Below are 17,420 nucleotides of genomic sequence, written 5' to 3'. Positions count from 1 at the left end.
CCAAAAGGTGCCAGCACTGAGAAGGAGAGGCTTGAGGCCAGAGCCAGCAGATGTGTGGCAGGGGGAACTCTGGGCTTTTCCTGGGCAGTGCCTGAAGCAGGTGCTCCAGCTGGGGCCTGGGATTGCCCCATTGGGAGTGGGAGCAGCTGCCAGGGGCCTCTCTTACAGTTGAACTGTCGCAGCCAGGGACTCCAGAGGTAGGTGGCAAAGCTCGTGTGGAAACACCCACATCCCAAAGTGAAGCCAAAGCTATCGCTTTACCATGTTTCCAGTTTTAGGAATCAAGGCCATTGCAATTACAATGGCTCTGTCCATCCAGATTTGTTTATCATGTGTGTGTAACAACAGTGGCCACCAGAATATTTGAATCCCTCAAGGATAGGCTGGACAGGCCTTTGCGAAACCTGGTCTAGTGAAAGGTGTCCCTGGCCCCGGCAGAGGGGTGGAACTAGGAGAAATCTAAGGCCCCTTCCACCCTAAAACATTCTATGCTTCTATGGTTTTATGGGGCTGTGGTTCTGTGAATGCCGTGTGTTCTCTGACTGTATGTCAAGTTATCCCTTCCAATGCCTCAATATATGCAAAACACCAAGCTTTGCCCATAAAAATATCATGTGAGGTTTAGTGATAGCAACATTTGAAGGACAAGCTCTTGAGATGGGTACATGAGGTTTAAGTTTCCAAGCAGCTTCCACGCTTCCTTGTTTCATTAGAGCAGCTCTTTGCCTGTGGCTGGATGGAGAAGGCAGAGAGAAGAGCAATCAAATGTGTCCTGCTAGGGGATGCAGAAATGAGCCTGGCAAATACAGCACTGTCAAAAGCTTGTAGGAATTCCCATCAGGGTCACAGGAGTAGCTGCTTTCCTCTCCACAGTGAGGAAAGCTTGTGTCCAGAAGCACAGCTGGGTTGCAAGAGCATTTTTGCCTTGCACGAATAGTGTCAGGTTAACGCCACCTGCGCAACCTCAAATCCATGGGACGGCAGTGTGGTTGAAAACCTGGCCCTGTCAAAGGAATTGAAAAATGTTTTGACTGTTTCGTGAAATCCAGATTTTCCTGCTGGCCACTCGTGTGCTTTGTGGCCATGTTAAGGATAAGCTGGTGGCAGAGCAGGCCTCCAAGCCATGCTGTTTATTCACAAGTGGATGTGCATGTCTCTCCACACAAGTTATGCCGGTGCCAGGTCCATTCAACAGAAGTTGGAAGAAAGTTGGAATGACTTCTCCCTGTAGGCACTTGCTACTTCTCCCACCTTCGTTTATCTTTAAATTCAAGTGAGCACCTTGTTCTTTTAAGCAGTTTGCTTTCCAGCCAACATTTTGGTTTTCATGATGGTGAGGAGGCAGCAAAGATGCAGCGTTTGTTTGCTTCCAGATGTGTCCTCGGAGCTTAGTGTGAGTGTCCATTCTTAGGCTTCCCAGCAGCACGGGGAGGCGGGTGTTTGACAGGATTCCCATCTGTAGTGGCCTGTATCTCTCTGTGGCTTGCCGAATGGTTCTCTGCTGGTCCCTTCCCTGATGTTAAAGCCACTGCCTAGAGCTCAGCTGCTTCACCTCTTCCCCCAAATGTCTCTGCTCCTGTTTCACACCAGTTGCCCTAAGTGGGGTGGTTCACAAGACTTCACAGAATGCTCCTGCAGCCTCCTCCCCAGCGAGAAATGATTCTGCTCCCTCTGGAGTGTGAGATGCTGCAAGTGAGCGTCACCAATTGAAATGTAAACGTTTTCAGTCCTTTTTCTGCATTTTTGAGATTTTTTGCATCTGCTGGGGGAATATGGTTACCTGTTCATATACAACTGTCTTTTCAAGGCTTTTTTTTTGCCCTCCATTTCTTTTCCTTCTTCTTTCCACAAATGCTGCCATTCACGTGGGGCCCATTTTGTTGCCGACAGGCAGCGACTTTTTTGTTCTGAAAACGGAACTAAATTTCCTGAAGCCTGTAGCAGTGGCCTGGTTTGTCGTGCTCTTGGCCAAATCCGGAGCTAAGAGCTGACTTGGAAAGCAGCATCACTCCTGAGGGAAGGGGAAAACGGATCTCTTGGATCTCCTCTTCTCAGCGACGTGTAATCCCCATGTTTGGATGGTTTATGTTTAGGGAGCACTGCAATGACTCCCAGTCAGGCACTCCAGGTTCTGGGTGCAGCAAGTCCCTGGAGATCCTGACCTCTGCTTTAGGCATGAACTCATGCAGATGGTGAATATCTGTTTGTTCTCTTCCAGAGAAGCTGACTCAAGCTGAGGCTTCATAATGGAACCAACAGACAACCAGAACCGTGACAAGAGGTAGGAATTAATGTGATATAATCTTGGCTTCCCAGGTGCTGTGATGAATGTTGTGATGGTTTAGAAAAAGAATTCCCCCTCCAATGCAAGAATCAGAATTCCAAAGTGGGACAAATGAAGTAAGGATTGTCCTGTCAGTGAGAGCGGCTTCAGAGCCCATTGGTATTTTCAGAGCTTCTGTTACAGACCCAGGCTTGGACGATGGCTGGGGTCAGGGCAGATTCTCTGCTGAACATTCTGAAGCCAATCTCTTACTACTGGAGCCAGGGCACACCCTTCTGCAGTTTGGGATGCTTTTGGCCTAGGAGTAGTTTCCAGCTTCAGTCTGGAGCAAAGCGCGAGTTGTGGTTTTTTGGGGTGGGGGCGATTTGTGCGAGTTTTGCTTCTTGTGGAACTTGTTTGAAGATGATGAGGACTGAGGTGATGTTTCATGGCAGACATTCAGTTTCATCTGCCTCTTTGAACAGCCAGGTTGTTGGGGTTTTCCTGGTGACACATCAAGTGTAGAGCAGCTGCAGCACATACAGGACTATTTTTAACTCTCCAGTGCTGACCTGTTTTCCCCCTGGAGATGGAGGGGCTGGGAGTGTAGAGTCCCCCTGCACCAAGGCTCCTAGGTGCTGGGCATGTTGGTGTTAAAGCCTGGAGGTGCAGTTCCCAAAGCTTCCAAAATTCCCTGACTTTAAGGGAGCTGTGCAGGGTTATGAGTGATGGCAGCGATCAGGTTTGCAAAGGCTTTGAAGAGCATCTTGACAAACACCTTCAATGGCCAGGCCAGACACGGGCAGCAAAGGTGTCTCCAGGGCTGGGGAGACTGGGGGATCTACAGGCTTATCTAAAAAGTCTGGGCATTTCAATAGACAGCAGACCCATCTACTCTGAATTTGGAATGCCATCCAGTGCGAAAACCTGATTTTTTTGTAAATAACAGCCCTTCGGTATGAGATGAGGCAGCTGTGCCTCTGCTCTAGGAATGATTAAACTTTCAGGAGCTGATTATTGCTGTGGTATTGGAGCAAGTGTCACTGCTGGGGCAGACCAGGCTCTCCCCTTGCAACCTGGGACACTTGGGAAGTTGGATTTGCAAAGAAGAATTTAGCAATTGTATGCATAGAGAAGACTGTGCAGTAGAGTAGAAATACATACCTGCATCCACTGTGCCTGCATGCTTTTCCTTCCCTGACGTCCATAAATATCAGAGCAAGCAGAGTTTCCCTCATTTTGCAGTAGTCTTTCAAAGGCCAGGGACACTTTAAAGGTTCTGGTTTCCCGTGATGGGACACTTTATTGGTGTTTTGTTGTGGGGCAGGTGGGATTGAGTACATGCATAAGTGGAAGAGGAGGAGCAGGGGGATTTGACCTGGTGTTTTCTGAATGTCTGAGATCTTCTGTCTAATTACACTGATGGGATGGCTTTAAATGCAGCTACATGATTTTCCAGGGAAGCAGCTTTCCAAATGCCTGTTTGAAGTAGAGAGTGAATTTCCAAGGTTGTTTATCAAGTGGCTATTAATAGAATATGAATAGAGGATTCTGTTTGACTCGCAAGGGGGGAGACTGGGGTGAGAGGTCTGCAGGAGAACTGGACTGGCAGTTTCTCCCATTAATCACTGCAAGTAGATTAGCCAGCTCATGTGCTGATCACCCCAGTGAGTGCTTCTGCGTTTGTTTCGCAAGGAAATGGAGGAGGGTCTTTCTCTTCCCAACCTTCTTGATGGCTTGTATCAGGAGTAGCAATCCCTGAGAAGGATGTGTGCTGTCCCCTGTGTGTCTCATTGCTCTGGGGCACAGCACATGCTGGACAGAACCAATCTGTCCACTGTCAGCTTCCTGAGGATTTTGACATTGCTTTGCTGCTGGACATGTGCCGTTGTGAGAAAGCCTCAGTTTCTGCATGGAGTAAAGCCAGGGGTTCAAGTGTTAACTCTCTTTTCTGTGTCTCTGTCTGAAAGCTGGAGCAACAACAGAAACCTGCTCCGCCTTCTGGAGCAAGAGAGGCGGAGGAGACAGGTGGCTCCAGAGGAGAAAGATCCATTCTTGGCGAAGACTCCCCTCTTTGCCAAGCCCTACAAGGTAATGGGAGTGGGGTGCAGGCTGGAAGGAGAGGAGGAAGGAGGCTTGGGGTGGGAGAGGGGAGCTGTGTCTTTTGCATGGGCTGCAGCCGACTTGAGCCCGATCCCTGCAAACACAGCATCTTCCCATCTGCTGCACCGAGTTTGCCTAATTTCCCTTGTGGGGATGCGTGGCAATTCCATGAAGATGCCGAGCAATGTCTCCTGCTGAGCTGGCTCTCTTGCTTGGGATGTTTCTGACATTTCTCCCGCTCTGTTCTTGTGCTGCAGACCGATAAAGAAGATGAGCTGTCCAGGCGCATTAAGAACCTGCTGGGCAATGTGGACTCCAAGATGCTCCTGAGCCATGAGTCCTCTCTGATTCCCATATGGATTCCAAAAAAGCCCAAAATCAAGTCACAGACCCAGAGTCATAGGCCAGCCTCCAGTAAGACCAACCCATATGAGGACATAAGGAAAGAATCCTCACGAGAATCACTGGGCCTCCCACCTAACCCTGAGCCGAGCCGTGATGACAGTGATAAAGGTCACTCCAATCAGAGGTCAGAAGCCAAAGCTCCACAGTCCAAAATCCTTCCTGAGCCTGTCAAGGTGAGTGCAATCGTTGTTGTGTCTTGTCCAGACTGCTGTTGCCCTCAGAAGCATAAGGAGTCTCATTTTATTTGGGTGAATGAGAAATATTCCTCTTACTCTAGAACTGCCTTAGAGGAATTGGTAACTATTATTTCTGACTGTTTTTTTTTTTTTTTTTGAAGTAAGGAAGCTTTTTGCACAACTTTTTAAATGCAGAGGTAGCCTGTGCCTTTGAAGACAAAGCTTAGCTGCTTCATGGTGTAATTCCATAAAGGGAGAAGACTGCACAGGCATATTTACATAACAATAATAACAGTAAGGATAAATAGCAGTAGTAGTAGTAGTAGTAGCTTAAGAATGGAAAGAAAATTTCCAGACTGCCAGGTTCCAAAGGGAACACAGACATTTTTCTCAGAGGCAGAAGAGATGACTTTGGGAATTTCAACTGGTTTTCCACTTGGCCTCCATTATCAATTCCCCTTCAGATAGGCCTTTTGATCCTTAGTAGCATTTTATTATTAATGGTATTGCATGACTTTCTAGAGTTGGTGGTCACCACATGCTGCTGTGTGCATGTCAATTAGTAAAAAACCCCAACCAACTCCTTCTGCCTCCCTTGTTCCTGTTTCAGAAAAAGAAGCCCATTGATGTGACATCCACGGAAAAAGCTTGGAAGGTTGGTGCTCTTCCATAATCGATCTCTGTGTTTTCTTATGTTTTGCATGCCTTAAGGAAATGGCTGGGGAAAAAATGCATTGCTCAGCTCCTGTTCACTCAGCAGATGTTGCCCTCCCTGAAAGTGTGTTTTGGGGTGGGCTGAGGAGAAGTAGGGATAAAAGCTGGAGTTGTAAGATCAGCCTTCCTCTCAGTCTGTGAGCGTAACTCTTGTCTAGAGCAGTTCAAGAGCCGGACTGACAACTCATGCCAGGCAGCCAGAGCTGCTCCTCCCTCAAGCTGGGGGTTGCCTTTCCTGAGCTCCCCTTGTCCAAAGGCTCTGGACCTGCTGCCTCCTGTCTGGGCTTCCAATTTTCCATTTGGGAAACAAAGGGAAACCTGTCCCATGCTTCCAGCACGGGCTGTTACTGAGATGCCATTGTGCCTGGGAGTGTGTCTGAGTGGGCCAATGTGGCAGCAAACTTCTCTTTCCTCTTTTCCACTCTTTTCAGTAGGCTCTGTATTTGCAGAGCTGTAACGTATTTGAGCCAGAGGAGACAGATGAATGGAAAATGCTTCAGGGACTCACACTTTTGTTACAGTTGTCATCTCCAGTGTGATGTTTTTCACGAAGACTTGAAGCATGTCATCTCTGTGGAAGCACAAACCCCATTTTATCTCGATTGTCAGCAAAAGCATTATCTGAGAGTGTTAGACACAAGTGGGAGTGCTGAGAGTGCTGCTGACCAAGTCAGTTTTAGGTGGTGCCTACACCAGGCACACAGACATGCCTTTAAATCAGCTTGTTGCACTGTGCTGAGTTCCCTGAGCTAACCTTGCTTCCCCCTCTCCTCTTTGTTTTTGTGAACAAAACAGGTTGTGGAAAAGCCATCTTCTTCACTTGCTCCTCCAAGGTACACTTGTGTTCCCAAACCACCCTCTAGACCAAACAAACTACTTTTCATTTGAGGGGGAGAGGGGAAGAGGTTCCTGGTTTCCCTTGAAGCTGCACGCTTTGGTTTGATGCTATTCAGGGTTCCTGTTGAAAATTGGTTTCATATTTGTGGGGTTTTCAGGAAAGCTCCCATTAGAAATGAATAATCCAGGCATGCTGGAGTTTACCTATGAACCAGACTTATATTTCCCCAGGTGTTCCCTTCTTTTCTCCTCCTTGGCCCCAGTGTGTCTGTAGATCACATAGTTTTTTATAGACCCAGAATCCATCCTGAAATTGTTACCCTTTATTGGAAATGTATCTTTTGGGGGTTCAGGCTTTCAGAAAGGCACTGGGCTGTTTTGTTTTTTTTTTGTTGTTTTTTTTTTTTAAAACTTTATTTGGTTGAATGCAGCTTCACAATGTAGCAGTGAGATCCTGTTTACATTCTTGTCTGGCTGGGTGTGAGTTAAAGGTTTTATTATTCCCAGAAGGTTTTTTTCATACGGAGCTTTATTTTCGGAGCACAGCAATGTATTCCTCTGGCTTTCTCCCCTCTGCTCTCAGTGCCCAAACACAGGGCTCAGTTTTAGTTTTGAGTGCTGCCATGTCAGTGGAATAAGTAAGTAACCTTTCCCCCTGCTGCTTCCTAATTTTGTCTCCTGGCGGCCTTGCAGGGCTCTCCAGTCCGAGCACAAGAGGATGGCACCAGCACAGCCCAGCAGCTCGGAGTCAGAGAGCACCAGGGACTGCCACAGCTCCTCAGTCTCTGCACTTCCAAGAGCACCAGCACCCGAGGTGAATGCAAATCAAAAGCAGAGGCTGCTCCCACAGCCCCTTGCCTCACACTGTCTGCTGTCTGAGGGCAGTCAGGACAGGAGACCTTAAATACTGTCACTGTGCAGGTGTCCCCTTGAGACCTCTGCAGCAGCATCAGGCATTTCTTGCCCTCTGCTTCGTTTCCATACTTTGTCATTCATAAATCCTTCCTGGACATCTGGTGCCTAACCGGGCAGTGTTCCCCCTTCTCCTTTGGCATCACTGTCTAGCCCTTCTGGAGTTTCCACTCCAGGATTAATCCATTCTGCAGCAGAGAGGTGAAACTTTGAGTGCATATGCTGAATGATCCTTCTCTGCAGTAGGTACCTCTGGGCGGTGGGCCCCTGATTTCTCTTCATGGGTGTTTTGAGTACTGGCTCTGTAACTGGAAAATTCCTTCTTTCATTTTCTGCTTCTTTCAGTCCTGTCAATGCCATATTTTCTTATACTGCTTGCTCTCAAAGATGAACCTGCCTTTGATAATACGGTCCTCCAGTGCTGAAGCCTGGAGAGGGAGGAGGAGGAAGAAACAGTGAGGCTGCAGCCCTGGATCTGTGGTCGGTGTGCTGGATGTTCAGCATGGGAGAGGTGATTGGGCAACAGGGCTGGGCTGCTTGGCTCTTGGGAAACATCCAGTGAGCTGTGCTGCATGGAGGAGAGAGATTCAGGCAGACAAAGGATCTTGGGAAGGCTGACCAGGGGGGCCTTTGGCTGAAAGCTCATCCCTCCCTCCTGTTTTGGGTGAAAGAAGAGCTGTGAGGACACTCCTGCCCTGCAGGGAACCTGACATTGAAGAGGTCTGGAGCAGAAGAAACTCTGCTGTTCTTCCCTCCTCCTGCTTTGAATTCCATTTGAATTAAAGTGTTTGGCCTCAGTTATAGTGAACAGCCACACACCAAATAGGATTTTTCCTGTGACCTCCCTGGACATCCCTTAGGAAAGCCATTTCTTCCAGGCCAGGACTTTGGCTCATTCGATGTCTAAGGCATGTGTCACCTGCGGCTGGGAATTCCGTATTGATGACTTCTTTTCCTGGCGGCACGGAAAACTTGAGGCTTCCAGCCTGAATAGCTAAGCAGATCCAGTGCAGAGTGACTTAACCCACAGGGGATAACTGTGCAGGGAGTCGCTTTGCCTTCACAGAGACACTGAACGGCTCTGTCCTCTCTTCCCCAAAGCAGAACCTTCACTCTCCTGTGTCACCCCAGTCTCTTTAAGGCATCTTTCCAAATTAACTGTGAGCTGCCTTAAAAATACAGCACACGTGAAGCTCCGATGTATCTCTTGTCCTTCTGTGCCAGCTTTTACCTCTTCTCCCAGCACCTGAGCAAAGCTGTTTGTAAAGCCAACCTTCTTGTTCAGGTCTTTAAGAATCCCTCAACCCCAACAGAGAGCCTTGTATTGCCTGCACTGACAGACTTCCTGGCAGGGCCCAGTTAGGGAGTGTCAGTGTGCAGAAAGGAACAGGAATGTGGCATCTTCCTTGAAGTGTGTTTAAAAAGGAGTGTCAAAAAAATCCCATCCAAACAAACAAAAAAAAAAAAAAAAAAAAAAAAGGGCAAGTCAAGCTGTGTTCCTCTGCAGTTTGCAAAGTCTGGAGCCAAGAAGCAGAATTTGTGGACAACTCCAGAGCATTTCTATTCTCAGGTGGAATGAAGACGCCTGCCTTGAAGTTGGCTGAAAACAGATGAAGAGTCTTCTCTATCTTGCACGAGCTCCATGTGTGGGTGCTTTCCTTGTGCCAGAATCAAATCCTGGCCAGAATCAAAGCAACCTTGCAGAGCTGGTCCATTAGCTGGGCTTAGTTTGAAGTTTGTGGTCTCTGCTTTAGTCCTTCAGAAAAGCTCCTGTGCCTGAAGGCCTGAACCTTTTTCTGTGTTCAAATGTTGTGTGTAATAAGTAGTAGGATGTCTTTCCAGGAGCCCAAGTGATGATGGTCAAGTGCTTTGCCAAGCAAAAGCTCGATCTTGGCAGGAGGATCCAGCCTGGAGCCAGCCCAAGTTACCTGACTGTTCTGAACTGGAAGCCAAGCAACAACTGCACCTTGCAAGGGTTGCATTTTGGTCAAAGTTGTTCTGGTTTTTTTTTTGGTTTTATTTGTTTTGGTTTTTTTTTTTTTCCTTCAGAAAAATGAGTCTGATTTCATTTGGGTGAATGACAAATATTCCTCCTTCTCTAGAATTGAACTGGGAATTTCTCTAGGATTGGGAACTTTTATTTCTAACTGTTTTTTCTTAACTAATGACACTTTTTGCTCAACTCTTTCACATGCAGAGACAGCCTGTGCCTTTGCAGGCCAAGCTTCGCTGCTACAATAGCAACTAAAGGAAAGTGATTTTGAATGAAGGGAGCACACTGCAGAAACAGACTTTCTTAACCATATTAAATAAAAGTCAGCAAAGTCAGCAATGGAAACGGTGTTTCCTGACTGCCAGGGAAGCCAGACATTGATCTTGCAGGAGGTGACTGGTGGTTTCAGCTCTTGCTCTGCCTGGTCTCTGTTCCTTACTGCCCTTCAGATGGAACTGTTATTCCTTATCAGCATTTCATTATGAATGGACTTGAAAGACATTTCTAGAGCTGTTGGACAGCAAATGTTTGCTGAGCGCATGCTTGTTTGGTATCAAGGAGTAAAATACCCAAACAAACTCACAGTGCTTCCCTCTTTCTTGTTTCAGCCCATCGTGCACATGTATGAGCAGTCCATTGAAGGAATATTGGAGGTGGGTGCTCTTCAATACCAGATCTCCATGGGAAAGCCGGTACAAATCCATGGGGAGGTGGATCCCTCTGACTCTGGGAAGGGTGAAACTGCCTCTGTGTCCATCAGCAAAACTCCTGTGAGCTTCTTCTCTCCTTCTCTTTCCAGGAAATGAGCAGCCCCCTGTCACCTCTCCTGCCACCTTTTCGGACACCTGCTAGAACAGAGACTTCCGAATTTCCATTGCAGGCAAAGGTAACCCTGCCCATTTTGGCCAGGGCTTCTGGTAAATTACAAGAGATCTCTCTGCTGAGCAGAACTTCAGTCTTGGCAGAAGGAGCCTGCCTGGAGGCCAGCCTAAGTTCTTTGACCATAAACAGTGTTGAGAGTTAGAAACCAAGCAGAAACAGCACCTTGTGTGGGGTTCCATCATACCATGCTCAAGGAGCAAGTTAGTGCCTGTGGCCTGTTAGTTTAGAGTCAGTTCTTCACAGGCCAAAGGCCAGACTTCTGGGCAAGAGTCTCTGGGCTCTGGGGAGCTGTGCTAGGACAGAAAGAGCCAAAAAGGCATCAGTCTTGAATCCTTCTTTTCTCTTTTGTTGGCAGCCTGAGCCATCAGCTTCTAAAAAGTGGCACCTTGACAACCTAATGACCCAGATAAAGCGAAGAGCAGTACAAAGAGAGGGTCCCATGGAAATTGCCCATGGGCATGGACGTGAGGAGGGTGTGAAGCAGGAGCGGGGCATCAGCAGCAATTCCTGCCAGCACCACTCCAAGGCAAGGGAGCCTTCTTACAAGAGCTGTGGCCAAGTGGCCATGGATTTCCACAAGACCTTTTCCCAAGTGGCCGAGGACACTCACAAGACCTCTGGCCAAATGACCGAGCATTTTCATAAGACCTCTGGCCAAGTGACAAAGGCTCCTCAGGAATCTCATGGTATGAGCACACCCAGCTCTCTAAAGCCTCTTGGGCACACCAAGGAGGCCTTGCCCAGGAAGATTGTGGGTATCAAAAGGCCCAGCGAGCCCCTGGAGCATGACAAATCCAAGAAAGTCCTGAAGCTGGAGAGCGAGCCTGGTCCGTTGGAGGTCAGAGACCAGTCCTCCAAAGACAAGCTGTAAGTCCAAGAAGCAGAGAAACCAAAACCTGCTTTCCGAAAAGGCCTGAAGCTGGGAGTGCAAAAACCCTCTGAGAACAGGAAGCACGAGGAGCCTGACAAGAGCTCTGCCCACGTGCCCAAGGTTCCTGACCAGAGTTGTGGCCAAGTGGCCAAGCCTGCCCACGAATCTGATGTTACATCCAAGCCCAGCTTTCTGAAGCCTCCTGTGCACACCAAGGAGGCCTTGCCCAAGAATACTCTGGGTATCAAAAGGCCAAGTATGTCCCAGGTACATGACGAATCCAAGAGAGTCTGGAAGGTAGAGAGTGAGGCTGGTCTTTTGCAGGTCACAGGCCAGTCTTGCAAGGACCAGCCCAAAGTCAAGAAAACAGTGAAGCCAAAAGCCACCGACAAAAAAGGCCTGAAGCCGGCACTTCACAAGGCCTCTGAGAAGAGAAAGGGCTCCCACCAGGTCAACACCAAAGGCTTTTTGGAGCCCAGTCTCCTGAGACATGCTCAGGAGTATGATGCCTTCATGCCCAGTGGCCACAGGCCTGGGGATTTGCACAAAGGGAAGGTGCCCTTGCCTCCTGGGGAGAAGAAGTTGTTCTCGCCTGCAAGGGAGGCAGACGTGAAGAGGAAAGCCATGAGGAGTCCTGAGGAGTCCCCCAAAAAGAAGGTGAGAGGGGCTAGAGGAAGTGGGTTTGGACAATGACCAAGGTGGTGTTTGAAAAACCCGTGTGGAGTTTCCCCTTCATAGGCTGGCAGTAGAGCCGTGATGCTTCTCCTCTAAAGGGAGTTCCAGTGTGTTGTTTTTTTCTGTTTTCAGCCAGAATCTATCAAACTGAGCTGTAGTGCTCTGTACTTTAGGTGAACTTCCAAGACCTGAGTGATTTTTTTTCCCTGTTTTTATTCTTGCTGCTAGAGGGAAGACAAGGGGGATACTCCCAGGAAGAAAAAGGAATGAGACAAAAAAATCCCAACAAAATAATTTCCGCTTTCAGCAAACAAAGGCTCCAATAAACTGAAGTGAGTATGCAGTGATGGGATGTCAGAAAGATGTGTAAATCTAAGTCTCTCTTCAGAAGGGAAAGATGAAGAACTCCTGTATCTCCTGTCCAGACACTCAAGAGTTTGCTTCTAACGTGATGTGCATTCTGCAGCTACAGCTGCTGCAGATTGGCCTTTACATGCTGGAAGCTATTGTTGGTTGGGGGTTTATGTATAAATTATGAATGGGATGGGATTGCTGTGGAACGCGTGTTAAGTTTCTTTTTTAGCATTAGTCTTACGACATGGTTATGACAATGGGAAGACAGTAGTAGTCTACATTTTTGGTAGCACACAAAGAACTTAATGTTACAACTTACTTCAAAAGTTTTTTGACTAATCACACAAAACAAAAGCATATTGATAGTAGTTGTATCTAACTACTAGCAGTACATGCATTTTTTGTTGAAAGAGGGTTTCCTTATTTTGAATGTAATTCTTGTTTGTAAGCTTTAAAACACAATGCACAAAGCTCTATTATTAAGCTTAGAACTTCTTAATATCTTGCTAGATGTACTTTTCTGTAGCTTAGGGCGGTATTCTAGGCAAGTGTTAATATACAGACTATTGTTCTATTTGTCCTTGTTTTTCTACTTCTTATATAATTTTTCTGTTGATAAATCTTACGGCTATTGCTTAGCTCTAATTGTAGTTTTGTTGTCTCTGAGGTCTGCTTTTTGTAGCTTTCCTAAAACTCTCTGATTTTGACAATTCCCACAGAAGCAACCAGTGCAGAAAGCCACTCTGAAGGTGTAGGTGAGTAAGGGTAGGGAGCCCTTCCCTTCTGACATCCTTTGAAAGCACAGAGGTGTCGAGGCTGATGACTGGCTGGGGGAAGGGATGTTCCAATCGCAGTAGGAATGGAAGAGCTTTAATTCTGGAGTTCCTTCCTCCCTTTTCCTCAGGGAAAATGAGCAGCTGTCTTAGTCATGCGCTGGCTTTTGGAGTGGGAAGGGTAGGAGGTAGTTTTGGGCAGAGAGGAGTCTGGATCGGGTCGAGGATGGTGCTGTGCTCTGTGTCAAATCATCCTCGGTGCAGCATCAGCTGAGCCAAGGCAGAGCAGCTGGAGAGCACGTGTGCAGTGACTAGGGACCAAAACACGGGAAAAGTGGGTGCTGAAAGAGGTGAGCGGACCGTCCCATGCCCAGCAGAGTTAGGCAAGAAGTGCAGCCTCACACCTGAGCCTTCTCCCTGGGTTTAACTTCATTTCCTGCTCTTCTGATGCTGCGGTCCATGAGCTGGGATTCACTGCTTGGTGTGTTCTTGGAAACTTTGCGAAGCTGGCTAGAAAGGATGGAAATGAGCAGTGGTGAAACAGGTTGAGAGCTATTTGGGGCTGCTTCTTGCTGCCAGAATTCCCAGGTCATCCTGATTTCAGATGATCAGAAATCTGCTGGGCCACTGTTATTGAATGCGAAAGTCTCTGCCAATTCAAACTCCCTCTTATTTGTAGCCGCTCAGCTTTGGAAGTGATGTCTAATTGAGACATTGGCATGAATGGCAGGATGTAGGCGAACTTTTAAGAAATGCCTAGGTTATATGTACATCATGATCATGAATTTGCTTCTCTGGTCCAGAGCATCAGAAGATTCGTTCCAAACTGAGAGGAAAAATGTGGTGCTGCCAGCACTGCCGGCCATGACTGCTGCACAACGTGCACCAAATTCGACCACAACGACCCAAAAGAGACCCAGAACTGCGACTGATGACCTGGACCTGCCTGCCGTGGATAACCCTGCCATGAGCCAGGATCCTTTGTTTGCCAAGCACAGGAAAGTGGAGGAAGACCACAAGGAGCAATCCCAGGGCATCAACAGTGGTACCCAGGAGAGCTGGTGGGAGGATTCCTGCAACACAGGTGTGCTGTGGGATTCACTTCAGAAACATCCTCTCCGATAAGTGACCATTTCTGACTGTAGGCAACTGCAGTGGGTTTATAAAATAAAATTTTGATTTATTTATAAATAACCTGTGGGTGTGGCTGCAACCTGGGCCTCAGGTTTTATAGCATGCTGACAAAATTGTTGCATTTATGGGTTAAAAAAATCAGATTTTACTGGCTGTTTTTAAAAATTTGGCTCTTTACTGACAGCTGGAGGTATGGGGTCGAGGATGTTTTGTGGGGGGCGGGGGCAGGGCTATATGTTAGGCCAGACTGTGCACACTGATTAGCTGCCTTCTAATTGCTTGCTTTTTCCTGATAATTTTCCTGCTTCCAGTCCTCACTGCACTCTCAGCCATTGAACAAGGAACCTGCTCCTGAATTTTTCTGTGCTTGGGAAAAGTTTAATGGTACAACGCACTGTGAGCTGCCAGGTGAGAAGCCAAGGTTCCATTTCAATTATTGGAGGGAGTGCTAGGAAAGAAGGCAAGAGGGGGAGAGCTCGTTGCATAGACTATGCCTGGGAGAAATGAACGTTTTCTCTGGGAATTTAGGAAAGCCTGGCTTTGGAATTGCTTTAGGCATCTCTCTCTGACCAGCTTTCTCTCTGTGGTTTTTCAGGGATCTGCAGGGGATGAGAAGAATCCTTTTCCAGTGACTTCTCTGCCACGTAAGGACAAGACCAGACAAGACAAGAGAAGAAGACCTGAAGTTAGAACAGTAAGTGTTTGTTTTACAGCCCTGCCTGTAGTTACTGAAGACACCAGACAGGGCTGGCCCTGTAGCCAGCCCGGCTTCTGCTTCGTCCTGAGCACTTCTTTTGGGAGCAAAGAGAGAGGGAGGGATGGGGGAGAGCTGCCCTTTCAGGGCAGCACCTGCTAAGTAGCTTGGCTACAGCTGAACAGCACTTGAATTTTTGACTTCTTGCTGGGCCTTTGATCAGTACTGGCCAAAAGGATTTCCTAGAGCTGCTGATAAGCTGTTTTTGATTGTACAGCTTAATCATTACAAATGTTGTGTTGTCCTGTGGTACAAGCAGTGGGGAATACTGAAAAGCTGTAACCTGCCATCCCATGGGGCCTTTGCAGTGTCATTTTCCATAAAAGACCAAGGTTTGTGGGCCCCTCTGGGCAAAGGGATGCATTGCCATGGTCTGCTGGCAAACTTGCAATAGAAAATAAGCACGATGTGCCTGGCTGAGTGGCTGGGAGGCTGTAAAAATCCTCTCCAGAAAGAGGCAGCTGCTGAAAGTCAAAAAGTTGTGCAGGTCCTCTTGGAGTAAAGTGACTCGAGTCATTGATTGTGTTCTGCCAGGTGTGCCTCTTGGATGAATCCAACCAAATGTTTTCTCTCTTCCTCCTTTTGTTCCAGAGTTTTCTGCTCTGGAAAGCCAAGTGACGTGACCAAGAGCTGGCCTGACCTCATACACAGAAGGAGACAGAATTTACAGTGACCCAGACTGGAACCAAATGCCTTAACTGGGTCTCCAGGATGTAAATAGTTCCAAGTTCTCTGTTCTTCTGAAGCCTTAGAAAACTTTGGTTTTATTTATTTTCTTTTTGTTCAATGCAAAGCACCTGCACATTACTTTTGTTTTAAATACAGTTGTAGATTTTCTTGGTTACTTTTGGAAAACTGTTGTGTTTTTTGAGGGTAATGCTTTTCTACCTTGCAAAAGAAGAGACGGAGGGTGGTACCTACTGTCACCCTGTTCTTTTGAAAGTTTTAAAGTTCTTCTAAAAGTTTTCTATACCTTCTGATGTTTACATATTTCTACTGAATTTTCTCACACTCTTCTTGTAAATAATGCTTGTTTTACATTCTTGTTTGTGGGTAGAAAGAATTGATGAACTGTTAGTTTAACCAGCGTGGTTGGAGAGGTGGCAATTTCATCCTCCAATACACTGTCACTTTTGGAATTCTATATCTAGTGGAGTCAGAAAACCAAATCCTCTCTTTGAGTTCTTTTCTTGCCCCTTTCACATCTAACGTCCGTGTGCGAGTTATTTCGTATCGCAGTGTGACACCTACCTATGAAATTACCTAGTGCAATGAATTGTCTGAATGGGCCCATGTCATGACGGTCTGTAAGTGTGTCCCCTAGGAGTAACTAACAGGACAATTTTCACACCTGTTGCTGACAAGGAAATCTGCACTCAGACTGTGTTACTGAGGGTCTTGCTCAGTTTCAGCTTTGACAGACCCAAGTTTGGGTGGCAAAATAACACCCAAAATGAGGCTGGAAACAGCTCCGACTTTCTCCTGTGCTGGAGGGGTGGGACTCGCAGGGAGGATTCCTCCTTGGGCTGCTTTTTGGCATTTGGCTTGGTGGGGATGGAAAACTGCAACGGGTCCTTAGGATTGCTTGGACATTGTTGTGAGTCTGAGAGCTTCCAGGGAGAGGAATCTCTTCTGATAAAGGAGGGATTAAGTGGCTGAATGTGGAACATAAGGCACATTTTGCATTTGGATATTTGCCTACAAGCACTGGTGGTCTCAGTGAGTGTCCAAGAGCAGAATCTGGTACCAAAGTAGGGCATCCTTCCTATGGGAGAGGACTCAGGACCCAGTGACTTAGAAACCTGCCAAGGGAACCCAAAAGGGAAACATGAGCTGTTTGCAAGCACTTCTCCCTTGCCAGGCTAACAGTGGAGGCAGCATCCACAGCACTGGTGTTTTCAGTTGACACCCTTCTCTACCCAAAGATTTCCTGGAAATTATTCCTGCAGTATGGCTCAAGGAGTTGTTTTTTTCAGAGAAATCACACTTCTGTGAAAAAAAAAAAAAGGAAAAACCCCAAACCCTTCAAGTTTTTCAGTCACCTTTCAGTTGACTTTGATGGGCTTTGGATCAATGTTATTTATACAAGATATTTAGAAGCAAGTTCAAAAACTGTTAAGCAAGAAGTTTTATTTGCACAAGAAGTTTCATTGTGCCTCAAACACAGCTGAGCAGGTTCCTTTTCACAGTCATATTCCTCCATCTTCCCGCTCAAAAGTCACTGTATTGCAATATCAAAGCAAAGTATTGATAATGGTCATAAGACAGTCAATAAAACACGGATGCTTGATCTCAGTGAGAGATTCTGGAATCTTGATTTATCAGCATGCTAGTCCAGTGTGTTGACACCCTTGTCTACACCAAGATTTCCTGGTGTGTGACAGCAGCATCCTGCCATCCTCACATCCAGTGGTGTGTCTGCCTTCGCCCTGATGCTGTCACATGCCTTCCCTATCTCTGAAGACCTGTGCGAGTGGGGAGAGAAGGATGGTATCCCAAAATAATTGTGATTACAAGAAAGAATTATCTCCCTTTTCCACATCATTTCATGATGTAGGAAGATGTCTGCACAGA

General features: G+C 47.0%; 2 protein-coding genes across 5 annotated transcripts; both read left to right on the top strand.

Annotated features, from left to right (window-relative positions):
• The first annotated feature begins 1,584 nt into the window (after window positions 1-1,584).
• LOC137472744 (AF4/FMR2 family member 4-like) lies at window positions 1,585-10,464 on the top strand. 4 transcript variants are annotated; one of them, XM_068188098.1, is made up of 8 exons: window positions 1,585-1,713; window positions 2,219-2,281; window positions 4,234-4,354; window positions 4,624-4,944; window positions 6,457-6,494; window positions 7,192-7,312; window positions 10,012-10,056; window positions 10,203-10,464. In XM_068188098.1, exons 2-8 carry the CDS (start codon window positions 2,247-2,249, stop codon window positions 10,425-10,427), a joined length of 906 nt encoding a protein of 301 aa, XP_068044199.1. In that variant the 5' UTR covers window positions 1,585-1,713; window positions 2,219-2,246; the 3' UTR covers window positions 10,428-10,464. The 4 variants fall into 4 exon arrangements, with proteins under 4 accessions (XP_068044199.1, XP_068044198.1, XP_068044200.1 ...); XM_068188097.1 differs by lacking the exon at window positions 1,585-1,713 and having other exon boundaries at window positions 2,116-2,281; XM_068188100.1 differs by lacking the exons at window positions 1,585-1,713; window positions 7,192-7,312 and having other exon boundaries at window positions 2,133-2,281; window positions 10,203-10,224.
• Window positions 10,465-10,682: 218 nt separating this feature from the next.
• Window positions 10,683-14,042, top strand: LOC137472743 (AF4/FMR2 family member 1-like). Its single transcript, XM_068188096.1, has 5 exons — window positions 10,683-10,834; window positions 10,868-11,123; window positions 11,481-11,813; window positions 12,060-12,163; window positions 13,762-14,042. The coding sequence occupies exons 1-4, from the start codon at window positions 10,683-10,685 to the stop codon at window positions 12,099-12,101; spliced, it is 783 nt and encodes a 260-aa protein (XP_068044197.1). The 3' UTR covers window positions 12,102-12,163; window positions 13,762-14,042.
• The last annotated feature ends 3,378 nt before the right edge of the window (window positions 14,043-17,420 follow it).

The sequence above is a fragment of the Anomalospiza imberbis genome, chromosome 4, assembly GCF_031753505.1.
Source record: "Anomalospiza imberbis isolate Cuckoo-Finch-1a 21T00152 chromosome 4, ASM3175350v1, whole genome shotgun sequence".
Lineage (NCBI taxonomy): Eukaryota > Metazoa > Chordata > Aves > Passeriformes > Viduidae > Anomalospiza > Anomalospiza imberbis.
Note: the sequence above shows the minus strand (reverse complement) of the source record. Positions and strands in the feature narration are given on the sequence as shown.